General features: G+C 34.4%; 3 protein-coding genes across 3 annotated transcripts; all 3 read right to left on the reverse strand.

Moving 5' to 3' along the window:
- Positions 1-254: 254 nt before the first annotated feature.
- Positions 255-1064, reverse strand: LOC147278996 (flowering-promoting factor 1-like). The gene has a single exon (XM_086251808.1). It carries the CDS (start codon positions 891-893, stop codon positions 573-575), a length of 321 nt encoding a protein of 106 aa, XP_086107934.1. The 5' UTR covers positions 894-1064; the 3' UTR covers positions 255-572.
- A 7329-nt stretch (positions 1065-8393) lies between these two features.
- Positions 8394-9230, reverse strand: LOC147278997 (fasciclin-like arabinogalactan protein 14). Its single transcript, XM_086250301.1, has one exon. The coding sequence runs from the start codon at positions 9228-9230 to the stop codon at positions 8394-8396; it is 837 nt and encodes a 278-aa protein (XP_086106427.1).
- A 1487-nt stretch (positions 9231-10717) lies between these two features.
- Positions 10718-11560, reverse strand: LOC147278998 (fasciclin-like arabinogalactan protein 14). The gene has a single exon (XM_086252405.1). The coding sequence runs from the start codon at positions 11558-11560 to the stop codon at positions 10718-10720; it is 843 nt and encodes a 280-aa protein (XP_086108531.1).
- Between the last annotated feature and the right edge of the window lie 2040 nt (positions 11561-13600).

The following is a 13600-nucleotide window of genomic DNA, read 5'->3' on the forward strand; positions in this document are numbered from 1 at the left end:
ATTCTGTGAATTTGAACTGCATATTAAGGGTTAATTAACCTAATTAATGGTTCAAATTCATAGTCCGAACATATATAATTAACCTAATTGATGGTTTCGATTCATATATATAACATATAAACAGACATTTATGTGTATATATATCCACTTTCGCTGATATGGCACAAAGGTAATAGTACTGATACACACGACCAATTTTTTTTTTCAATGCTGACAAACATTATTATTATTATTATTATTATTACAAGGTACAAAGCCATACTTTTTTTGGGGGTACAAAGCCATATATTAACACCATCTAAATTACAGTCTTCATTACAGTAATTAAACCAAGGAAGAAGCCATGCAAATTAAGACGACTGACAAGAATGAAACCTAGTAGTACGTACGTACTGGAGCCATTCCTACACTAAATGTATAATATACCATGAAAACCCAGAAACACACGAAGCAGTAATGAAACCAAACACCGACGTAAACCCTAATTAAGAATGACCATGACCAAAAACGAAACGAAACGAAATGAGATCAATGATATGTGAATGAGACATATCACATATGCATGCAGGTGATCACATATCTCGGACGTGGAAGATGTTAGGGTTTTTGATGACGATGTCGTACATGTAAACGGAGTTGAACCTGGAGAATTCCTGAGGAAGAGAAATTAGGTCAATGGAGGAGCGCTTGTGGAACTGGAAGAGGTCCGGGTCGCCCCCGTAGTACCTCTCCCAGCCCAGCCCAGTCAGTATCTGCTCGAGCATCGAGTATGACGACACCACCTGCCCGCTCGGCAGGTGCACCAGCGCCTTCTTCCTGGATGACGTCTCCGCCTGCGGGTTCTCCACCAGCCGGATCACCCCATTCTGCTTGAACACCCAAACCCCAGACATAATTAATAATTTGATGATACTTAGCTAGCTAGCTGGCTCGCCTTTTGCTTAATTGTTTAATTTAGTACTACTGTTTGGTTGAGTGGGATAGTGAATTGGGATTAATGTAGTAGTAGTAGTGCTGTTTGGCTGAGGAGGAGGAAGAGGAGGAGGAGTACTAGTACAAGGAATTGAATTGGGATGAATTGAAGAGTTGCTGTGGGAATTGGAGAAGGTGGGAAGGGGTATTTATATGTCTCAAAGGGACAAATAAAAACAAGAGAGAAATACTCTTGAGGTTGGGTGAGTGGGACTACCTAGTGAAAGGGACATATAAACATGCACACATGAATACATATATGGTGATTGTGGGCATGTTTGGCTTTGGAAGAGAATCAAGATATTGTGCGACCCAATGGGATTAATTATGAGGGTACAGGGAGATTCCCCTAGGGTGTGATTTAGGGTATTGCAGGGCACCATCCACATCCAATTCTGTGGGGTTGGGGTTGGCTTTGGAAGAATCTTTGTGCTTATAAATTGCAAATTAGCTTTGCTTTTTGTTTGATGGGGAATCTTTTGCATGCAACTGTTCATTAATTAAGGGAAAAGATTCAAAAAAAAAGTCAATGAAGAGAAAGAAGCTGCACTCACTATGATCACGAGATGTCCACGTGAAGGGAGTGGGAGAGAGATATTTCGATCAGTCTAGGGATCTTGGGATATTGGCATGGGATGAATTGGCGACTGAAAGCACCCGACCATCTCTCCTATTTTTGTTGGATATATGTATATGTATATCAGTATATGTATAGTTGGTGAATTTTTGAAACCTTAAAGCTTACTTTAATCACCTTTCTTGTGAAATCCGGTTTGTTGGATTTTGTGGGTCTTTGCTTTTTATTTTTGAATTAATTTACACCTATGAACCAAGTCTTATTCTACAATAGTGGCTCTTAGGATATTTAATATCTCGTTATACTCTATATATATATATATATATAAATTAAATTCCAAACCTATTATAATTATAATTCATTATCACACCTCTTATTACTTGGACTACTTGGACTATTCTCGAAGGCTTATATTCATTTATATTTTTGTTCACATACATAATCATTTCAAAATATTATTGTACCATAATCATTTATGGTTGAGATTAGACAATTGTTGTACCATAATCATTTCAAATTATTAGGCTTCCCCACAAATTTTCAACAGCACTCAAATCTAATCACATTTGTGACCACTTTCACCAAGTTCCAATTATCATTGTCAGAAATTCATCTTGAAAATTCACAATATCTCAATAATTATACTATTATAATGCTTAAAATGCATGTCATGTTACCCACACATGCCAATGTATATGCCATCACATGGGCTACATGGTCCTGGTCAAGTCCGAGGGCCGTTGAGCCTTGTCTTGTCAAATCCATGATTAGTAATTGTACGTGAGATATTATTTTACATGTAGAATTACTTGTCAAATTAATTGCAAACAGTTCCAAAACTTGATGTTCTTCATTTTGATCTCATCATAAGAAACCAAGAACCATTGGACAATAAATCAATTTCGGTGCATGGTGATTTTTGCTATCATCATTAATTAGCCACTTTATAAGTATATTACTGTTTGCAAAAAGAAAAACTTTGGTTGGGACTAGTCAGTCGATCTTTTGGGTAATTTGGACAAAAATAGACTAGCTAGCTAGTAGTGTCCTTGTCACTTATTTTCTTTCATTTCAATTTTATTTTAAATTTGTAATAAATAAAATTAGTATATTCTTTATACTGTATAATTTAATTATATACTAAAATCTAAACCCTAATACTCTATATTATATATCCTCTAATACTCTTTATACTCTATAATCTATATATTAAACCCTATATACTCTATATTCTTTAGGATATTAAGTTTTAGACCCTTTAAGATATTTTTAATTATTTTTTTATATAAAAATGTATTAGAGTTTAAAGTTTAAAATAACTAAATGAAATCCCAAACTTTTTTTTTCTTTCCAATTGCCCAAAGGCCCCAAACCCCCCCTCTTTTTTTTTTTTAAATATTTCCTTCCTTTTTTCCCGTGTCTCTCACCCAAACAAGCTTTTTTTTCACTGAGTGTAACAACCCAAATTTTGGCTTATAAGAATTTTGTTATTTAAATTTCTCAAACTTGTTTTAAGGTTTGTTTAAAGGAATTAGAAATTTCTTTAAGTTTATTTTAACTAACTTAGATATTTGGTTGTGTGGAAATGAATTTTATAAAATGAAAAATTCAAGAATTTGGCTATTATTATTTTATTTAGAATTAAATTATGAGAGTAGGATTTTTCATAATTTTTTTGAAAGTAATTTGACTATTTTGAGGTCATAGGAAATTAGTACTCATCAATACGAGTCTGTAGAATTTTTAAGTAAATTATTTAGAGTCTCAAACTATTTTTGGTGAATTTATGAAGTTGGAGAAAATAGAATAATTTCAATAATTTTGGTAAATTTATCCAAAATTTCAAAAATTTTGAAAATTTCGGCGAAATCTTCACGAAAAATTATTAAATATATGTTTCGATTTCAAAACCCTAAAAAAACGAAATTTTGCCGAAAATTTCGAAATTTAATACCTTGATGTGTGCAAGGGTTTTAATTTCAATTTTAGGCGGGTTTGAAATCAAAACACATAATTGTCAATTTTTTGTGATCATTTCGTCGAAATTATCGAAATTTTTGAAATTTCGCTGAAATCCTCGAAATTTCGGCGAAATTTTCGACGATCTTAGATCTATGGAGCAAGAGAGGGCGGCGGTCAAGGTCGGCGGCATGGGGGAGATGAGGGAGAAAGAGATAGAGGGAGGAAGAGATGAGCGGCTGAAGCTTGGAAGCAGTTGCTTTTCGGTGGCAGTGAGCAGCGGCAGGGGAGAGGAGGGAGAAAGAGATGAGGGTGAGGGTGAGTTGGTGATGGTGATGTAGAGAGAGAGGAATAAAAGTGAGAGAGAGAGAGAGAGAGAGAGAGAGAGAGAGAGAGAGAGAGAGAGAAGCTGCAGTGCTGCACAGGCAAAAGAAAGAAAGAAGAAGAAATGAGAAGAAAAAGGAGGAAGGAAAGAAAAGAGAAAAGGAGAGTCACGGGGAAAGACAAGGAAGGAAAGGAAAAAAAAAAAGAAAAAAAATATAATATAAATAAAAGGTTTTCTTTGATTGGGGTTTAGGACTTTTGGGCAATTGAAAAGAAAAAAAATGGTTTGAGATTTCGTTTGGCGGTTTTGGGGTTTTGTTTAATTGTTTTTAAATCCTAAACTAATAAACTCTAATATATTTTTATATCAAAAATAATTAAAAATACCCTAAAGGGCCTAAATTCTAATATCATATACGATATCTTAAACAATATAGAGTATAGATTATAAACTATATAGGGTTTAGTATATAGATTATAGAGTATAAAAAGTATTAGGGTATATAGAGTTTAGTATTAGGATTTAGTGTATAGATTATAGAATATAAAGAATATACTAATTTCATTTATTCATTATACTAATTTCATTTAACAGTATTTTCCTTCAGCGCGCATTATATTCATTTTATATCACATGAAACTTACTATATAATTTGGTTTTTTTCAATGTTTTTTTATCAATGTAGTAGATAATATGTTAAATAAACATATGGTAAAGTTTCATTCAAAATTTTCGTATTTTGATAGCAATTTCCGTCGTTTCCGTCTAATTTCTATCGAAATTTAAAAATCTTCGAAATTTTCGTCGAAATTTTATTCATTGGATGCGTGTGAAATGAATCATTTATTAAATATATTGACTAATTATACTAATATTAACAATAGATTGTTAGCTTCATATCAATAATAATGCATTCACTCGATTTAACTAAGTGATTATTCAATATAATATCAAAACTTAAGTTTTAAAACTCTTGAGTTTGGAATTAACCTCCAATCTTTATTTCTCACTTATATATATATATATATATTTAGAGAAATTCTCTTCTAATGAAGTTGTTTCAGAAAACTCGAAAAATAAAAGTAAATTAAGGTCCATAGTGGTCCTCAACTTTTGATCAGTTTGAAAGTTGATTCCAATGCAACAAGAACAAAAACAAAAAAAAGAAGAAACTTGATTCCAATATTGTCCCCCTCTGGTGCATGTGTGAGCATTGCATGCATGAGTCTTTTGCATGCCTTTAACCATCCAAGCCTGAGTACTGGATCACCTTTGCCTGTTGATGTTCCTCTTTATGCATGCCCAAGGTCCTATCGATACAGACCCCTCCAAACACCAACCCCAAGTTCGCAACCACTTTGGGAAATCCTAAGTGGTACCCAATTTTTTTTTATTATTATTATTTTTTTTGTGTGTGTGGGGGTACTTAATTTTGATAAGCAACTTTAGCTCACAACGCAAAAATATATGATTATCGTGAACAGTATTTTTTACCCGAACAATATCTTGAACAGTATAATTATCCGAAAATTTCAAGCCATTAAGGTGATCAAGATATAAATGATTAGCTACCACTCTTTTTATAGTTATTATACTAAGACTTACAATAGTACATACATGTTACGATCCCATATATATATATATATATATATATATACATGTGTCGTGTACTCGTGTGTGTGTGTATAACTTTGTCGGACCAGATCAAAAAACGAAAAACTTTGTTGGAAACCTTGATTACAAATGAAAGTGGAATATAATAAGAAGGCATTAAGCAAATAAAAGAAAAAAGAAAGATCGAGGAATATAATTTGAGCCCAATAGCCCACGGACAGCTTAAGCTCCTCAATAAGTGATTTGGAACCAGAAAAGAGAATCGATGAAATATTAAGGTGGTTATTTGGCACCGAAAACCTAGTAGGCCAGATCGATGCCAAATTGCCAATCATCAAATTTGTCATATCATAGAGGTCTTTGGATCTTGGAGAGCAACTCTAGCTCATGATCATCGCCCTAATTAATTAATTAATTTTCTATTTTCTTCTTGGAATAATGCTTAGCTTCTTGATATATCTACATGTAAGGAATAATCTTTATAAATGAATCACAGTTTGACATGTATTAGCTTAATTAAAAAGGAAAACAAATAATTACAACCAATAACATGTGTGAAATTAATTATAAGGAAAAATGGCTCACTACATACGTTACGTACGTGAACTTCATTAAAGATTATTATTTTTCTTTCCTTTATTCTTTCTAAATTCGGTTATCAATTTTTGTTTTCTCTTATACCCTACAAAAGGGTTTTGGTGGGAGCGAGTGAGCGACCAGCATATTCATTACGCACCACAAACTTTATATGATCAACATATGCTTAGCTTTTGTATATGTATATATCTCATATATTCAAGTGAGAATCAAGGGAAAGGTAGCCTCCACTAGAAACGTACGTGTTATATATACTCATCACTATCTTTTATACCCCAAAACGAAAAACCAAATCGAAATATTCAAGGAATTAAAATTTAGAAAGTATGTATGGGTGGTTAAAGAAGTATGCTTGCCGAAACATCTAGATTTTTTTTTTTGCGGTAAAAAATACAAAAATATTGTATATATCTTGTGCACAGTGGGAATGTTAATACAACGTATGGGTGTAAGACCTACCACAACCAATAAATCTCATACTTTATTTTTTGTAATTTGAATATGTGAGATATATTTGAACTTGAAACTTATCAACATTGCAGAGTAAATATTATATTTTAATATTATATGTTAATTTGGTGTATACAAGAATCCCTCGATCTAAATTATATTGGTAGCTATATATATATATATGCATAGGAAAAAAGTTTGTCCATAAATGTTGGGTGCCTATATACATGCAATACACAAATGGCTAACAAACTCAGAAGGTTAGAGATAGATAAATTAATTTAATTAGTTAAAAAAGAATTGGATTAGGAATTGGATTGTGAATTATTAAACTCATTATTTTTCCCTTGGTTTTGATGCCTCATTCACATATTTATTATTACCCACGTTATGAGGTGTGTGTGGGAGAGATCAAAGCTCTTTTTCCTATTTCCACCAAACAAAAAAAAGCTCTTTTTTCTATTGGCACTGTGGGGATTTATCGTCTCACCTTTCTTTGCGGGATTTGAACCCCACAATAACATATACAAATTAATTGATAAAATAATTAAAAAAAATAAAGCAATATTGTTTCAATACTTGGGTATTTAATTGAACACTAATTAATGAGCAGCATTTATACTCGTTCTGTATTTTCTATGCCATGCATAAAGCAATCGCTCCAGGGAATAATACTAAAGCTAATGTGCTCTTTTTAGGTTAGGCAATAGGCATAAGCTTAAATGGTAATATATATACCTACAGAACCTAGATTGCAAGGAATATTGCGAAAGTTATTAAAAGGATAATATATCTTGCTTGCAAACTTCAAACAAATTAAGCTAATCTTGTTCTAGAAATCAGATGCTAAATTCTCTTAAGAAAGAGCAAATACGTTTGCAAGAGAATAAAAGTTAAGTACTACAAGCAGAAACACGTATCCTATAAATAATAGATTTTATAATTCAAACATCTCTTTCAAAATATTTTATAGCACACTTCTTACTATAAAATTTGAGAGAAACCATGTACGGTACGCATTCAATGAATATGATCACTTAATATTGTCCTTTTAGAAATGAATATAACTTTTTGAGACGATAAATTACGACCCAACAAGTGTCTTTTTACAACAACGTGCATCACAACCATCTTATTAATTAGACTATTTGTGACGTTGGAGCATAATTTTGTTGCAATTAATATCTTATATTCTTTTGGTATATGCAATCATCTTAATTATTTTCTTCTATGGAAGGAAAATGTCATTGCAAATATACATTTAAATATATGAGTATGAAATTTTGAAGTTTTAAACCAAAAAACTTATTTAAGTTTTTTATTAATTAATCAAGTGATGTTTATGAGTTTTAAACTCAGAATTTACTCTAACAAAGTGAAATTGTGTGTAATCTACTATACTAAATAATCATTGGCAAAAAAAAATAAAATATTTAAATTAAGCGAAACGAAATGCATTTTTATAGGGTTTTGTTCAGTAGAATAACAATATTGTTGAGAGCCTAGTGGCAGGATGGGCTGAGAAGCCCAAAGTATAGGTAAAGCCTACCTTAAATCTTTAACCTTTAATTCTTAAGAGAACTCTATATTTATTGGGCTGGCTCCACGTACCACCAGATAAACCCAAGAAGGATGGATCATATCAGTCCAATGCAAATATAAAAATAAAAATAAAAATAAAATAAACACCAATTTAGATAACAATTAAGGCCTTGTTCCATGTCAAATTTGTCAATGTCTTACACCAATGTACTTTAAGGGCCGGTACATGTCATGTTTCCCCACAACAAAACTAATGTTCCTTACGTGAACATATACAATCTATTAATCTGTACCCTTCCGCCCTTCCTGTTGTTCTTAATTTCCTTAATTCCCATCATCAAGCTCATATTTTAATTTTTAAAATTTAATTACTAAGCAAGCCAAAACCGAAACCAAACCCATGATGACGGCACCAACAGCCATCTCAGCTGTTTGGCTTGCAGCTGAGGAGGCAGGTGCTGCAGCAGCTGGTGCAGGTGCATCAGCTGCTGGCACCGGAGCCTCCTCAGGAGACAGGTCTCCTTCCTCTGGTGGTGAAGCAATGTCTTCATCATCGGACGGTGCAGGAGCCTCAACCACCTCCTCATCTTCGGTCGATGGGCTCGGGGACTTAGCAGTCTTTGACGGAGAGGGTGCAGCGGCGGGGCTGGAAGAAGCATCACCATTAACACCAGGAATCTGAATAGCCTCACTGATCTGCAGTACAGAGATATTGTACGGGTGAGATGTAACCGAGTCCACGAGCTTAGCATTCATGGAAGCTCCTTTAACGGCGGATCCGAACGCCACCTCGCCCTCGTTGATGAGGCCGACCTTGATGAAGCCTTGCTCGCCGGTGGCCTGGCCCGAGGCCTGGAACAGGGTGGTGAGGGTGGTGGTTTTCTTGGAGAGGCTCAGCTTCGAGATCTTCTCGGTGTCATAGTAGTCGAGCACCACGTGTGCGGCCAGGATTTTCTTGATGAGGTCCTGGGATTTTCCGGAGACGGAGGAAACGGCGCCGTTGTCGAGGGCGAGGACGGTGATGGTGCTGCGGCTGTTGATCTGGTCAGCGAGCTTGGTGTCCTTGAGGTGCTTGTTGAAGTTGCTGAAGTTCGGGTACTTGTCGAGAAGCTTGCTGATGTCGAAAGCGGAGGAGGTGGTGGAGGAGAAGAGGAGGAGGGCAAGGAAGAGCATGGAAGAGGCCTTGTTATCCATCTTTATTATTATATTATTTATTTCCTAAGGCCTAATTTCTCAAGAGGGGGTTTCGGGGTTTTTATAGGAGAGAGGGAGTTAGAGAAACGGATTGGGATGTTAGGGTTCAAAGGTTGGGAGTGAATTTCTCCTTAATTTGCCACAACCATATATGCACATTGACCATGAATTCATCTCTAGCCACACCCAAATGTGCGTCCCTTAAAAGATTTAATTATCAAGGGTAAAATTAAATTTCATCACATGTTGGATGTGAGGGTTGAAATTTTAAGTATGAAGGGAAACACTTCACAATTGCATGTTCATCAATTATATCATTAATTAATTCACTAGCTAGTATTTTAGTGGTATTTTTTTTATATGCTGAAAGATATCGTAAATTTGAATTTCTTTGATAAAAAAATGTATATTCGTTAATTCTAATTAATCTTCATGAGGTCTATAATGTAAACGCATGAGCTGGAAGTTAATCAGGTTTATCAGGTCTTGGGTGTACTCTCACATGAGATCTGGCATAATATTGGGGGTTAATTTTACAATCAAATCTCAGCCTTAATATATTTCTTTATTAAAAAAATCAGTAATGTGGAGGAAATAAATAATTAAACATAAATGTTATAAATTTAATTGACTGCATGAATTGAGTTTTCTTAGTATATATATATACAAGTTTCACCATATGAAAATTACTAAATCACTGATCGAGCATGTTCTAACTTGCGAATTTAAAGAAAATCTGAGATCGAGCTAGCTAGTACAATGAAGCAGCTAGTAGAAAGAATTAAGTAATTCAATGGCACACAATCCCTAACTCTATTGTTAAACAAAGCATGACTTTATCACACTTGATCATTAGTGAAATTATCGACTATGGTTTTAATTTTGATTTTTTTGTTTTTTTTTTTTTGCCTTTTGTAACTAATGAGATGATTAATTAATGGACTGAGTTTAGTTTCTCTTATATCAATTTCCTTTCTTTAAAATACGTTCATTCTAAGACTCATTTATTCATGTTGTCATTTTTTAATTTATTTAAATATATGTCAATTTTTAACTTTATTTATTTATTATAAATAATTTACAATATCAATATATACATTATTTAGTGAATAAATTTGATGACCTTAACAATGTTCTGATCTTTAGAGAATGCTAATTAATTACTTCCAAATAAACCTCTTCATTATATATATCTATATATATAATTGTCTTTGAACAATGATGCATGTCTTTGTCTTTGTGATGATGATTGGGACAAATTCATGACCATATTAACTAAAACAATTAATTAAGGTTAATTAGCTCTCACATATAATTAAGAGAAACAAACTTCAATTCCAAAACAAAAACAATTTTTTTTTTCTTTTTTTCGCATGAATAATTAAATTCAGACATATTTTTTCTCGTACAATTGAAATACTGACTTGCCGGTCCTATTTCAAAGTGTGACTACCTTATTTCTAATTAATCCCTTAATAAATAAAAAATTAAGCAACCAAAACTGAAACCAACCCCATGACCACAACCCCAGCTACACCAACAACACCCAACTCAGTGACACGTGACGCTCCAGAAGGCGAAGAAGGTGACGGCGATGGTGATGGCGATGGCGTATCGGACGAGTCAGACTCTGACGGGCTAGGCGGCGAGTCAGGAGACTCGCTGTCGTCCTTGGATTTGTCATCCTTCGACTTGGACGGGCTCGTAGACTCGTCGTCGTCATCCTCAGACGACGACGAAGGTCCATGCGAGCGCTTCGGCGAAGGAGCAGAGGTTGGTGAGCTGGAAAAGCCTCCAGTGAGATCGGGCACGTTGATGACCGAGCTCACTTGGAGCACCGAAATGTTGTAGGGCTGCGAAGTGACCGATTTGACGAGCTTTGCGTTCTTGTCCCTGCCGCCGTTGGCCGCAGAACCAAACGAGATCTCACCGTTGTTTAAACCAACGGCGAGAAAGCCGTTCTGGTTCCTGGCCTGGCCGGTGGACTGGTAGAGAGTGGTGAGCGTGGCGCTCTTGTTGGACTTGGATAGCTTCTTGAGCTTTTCCTCGTCGTAGTAGTCGAGGATGACGTGGACGCTTAGGATTTTCTTCATTTCGTCTTGGGATTTTCCCCCGATGCTGCCAACCGCGCCGTTGTCGACCGCGAGGACGGTGATGGTGCGGCGGTTGTTGATTTGGTCGGTGAGTTTTGTGTCCGAGAGGTATTGGTTGAAGTTTTTGAAGTTGGACTCCTTCTCCAACATTTTGGTGATGTTGAAGGCCGAGGCTGAGGCCGATAGGGCCAGGAATAAAAGGGCTTTGAAAATGATGGAAGTCGATTTGGTGTCCATCTTATTCAAATGCTTGTAATATTTTTGTTGTTTTGTTTTTTAGGCTTTCAGAGTGATAAGCTAGCCTGTGTTGAGTGAAGAGAGGGTTTCATGGATTTATATAAGGGGCACATAGAGAGCTATAATTAGACAAAGAAATTGGATGTTACAACTTAAAGGTTTGGGAGTGAATTTCTCTTTGCCCAAATCACTACCCAAAAATCAGTTGACCATACTGGTTACTCTCTACATCTTGACCCAAATTTATAGTTTCAACTTCTTACTTAATACCAAATTAAGTATAAAAATACTCACATGAGAGACAATATTTTTTAGCGCATTAACATGTAATTCATGTCAAACGTTGGATTTGATTTCAACTGCTTCATAGAACTGAGTTATTGCACTTATAAATCGGATCATGAATTGTATCTAGGTATCGGGTATTTATTACTCACAAATGCTCTTATGAGCGATGCTTTACTCAATAGGGGAAGTCAGAATTTTATCATAATAAGAGCGTAATAATTAATGTCGAAAATGTGATTTTTATTCAACAAGATAACAAAATGATAGCAACAATACGAATAAACAACAAAGCACCATAAAAACAACTAAACAAATTAGACAACAGCCAAAGAAATGAAATTGATCGATGATAAACTAGCCACTATAGTCGTCGGCTTCAGCAACGATTATGAAGAATAGGAAGACAATCTCCTGTGACTAATCCGTTATCGATTTTTCTTGACAGTTGGTAATTACGGTTTTTTGTTTTTGTTTTTTTGATTTACTTCTGTTTCATTTTGATAATTGAGGCCTACGAGAGCAAATTGCAAACCCCATTTACACTCTTCTCATGCATGCATCGATCCCTAGCTCTACTTTTTACCAAAACAAATCATGGGTCGGGAATTGTTAGGACGATATATATATATATATAGAGGACTACTCTAAAATTAACTTGTTAGTAAATTAATACGAAACTAACCATACTTTTGGGACAACCACATAACTAATCTCATAATCCAAATCATCAATTATTTAGGTCATACTTCAAAGATCATCATTACAAAAAATCAACTAAATCGAAAATCATTTAGTCATCTAATTGAGATCAAATAAATAGACGATCAGTGTTTTCGATAAAAGCATATAAATAGTTGTTGTTATAATCAAATGACTAAATGACTTTCGATTTTGAAGATTTTTTACAATGATGATCTTTGAAGTATGGCCTAAAAAATAGACGGTTCGGATTTTGAAATTACATTATGCGGTAGACCCAACATGGTGGTTAGTTTTGTATTAACTTATTAACCAGTTAGTTTTAAAGCATTCTTGTATATATATATATATATATATATCGGACTTAAAAAATAAACGGTTCCGATTATTGAATTTCTTCCTCTGTGGTCAACGAGTGGTTAGGTGAGCGAAGAATTCCCCGCTCTATATATGGTGAGCGAGTGATCATTTCTGTATATATATATATATATATATATATATATGATACAAGCTCATCACATTGATATTTATTGAGTGCCACATGCACATTAATTGACTATATATATATAGATATATTAATGCTGTAATCATAATAATTAACACAACATGGGGGGATCAGGTTCTGAATGGGGCCATTGACAAATGACAATTGGAAAAGAGGCTTACAAGATGAAGCAAATTTTCAACTCTATTTATTTTTACTCTTTTTCATCCCTCTATTTTTTTCCAAAACACATAACCTAAATTGTTAGGACGCTATGATAGAAGCACATCACATGCAAACTTTGACTACTTAATTTCCTATTATAGATAAAGAGAAAAGAAAATCTAGTGGGATAGGGCAAAAACCATACAAATTTGATTTGAGGACAACGTAGAACCATGCCGGTTGTAAACATGTCAGCTAGTGTGCCTATTTCTGATAATTAAGATTAAAAGCAGCCCTTGAAACTTAAAAACAAGCAGATAATTATTATTTTTCCTGAGATATTAAGAGCTATCACCCATTGCTCTGTTACCTCTGTATCTTCTAAACCCTCAAAACACTCATCC

The sequence above is a fragment of the Dryas octopetala genome, chromosome 7, assembly GCF_963921425.1.
Source record: "Dryas octopetala chromosome 7, drDryOcto1.1, whole genome shotgun sequence".
Taxonomy (NCBI): Eukaryota; Viridiplantae; Streptophyta; class Magnoliopsida; order Rosales; family Rosaceae; genus Dryas; species Dryas octopetala.

Excerpts from the sequence above, each read along its gene's own strand:
- LOC147278996 (XM_086251808.1), bottom strand. The coding sequence starts at position 893 with ATGTCTGGGGTTTGGGTGTTCAAGCAGAATGGGGTGATCCGGCTGGTG.
- LOC147278997 (XM_086250301.1), bottom strand. The coding sequence starts at position 9,230 with ATGGATAACAAGGCCTCTTCCATGCTCTTCCTTGCCCTCCTCCTCTTC.
- LOC147278998 (XM_086252405.1), bottom strand. The coding sequence starts at position 11,560 with ATGGACACCAAATCGACTTCCATCATTTTCAAAGCCCTTTTATTCCTG.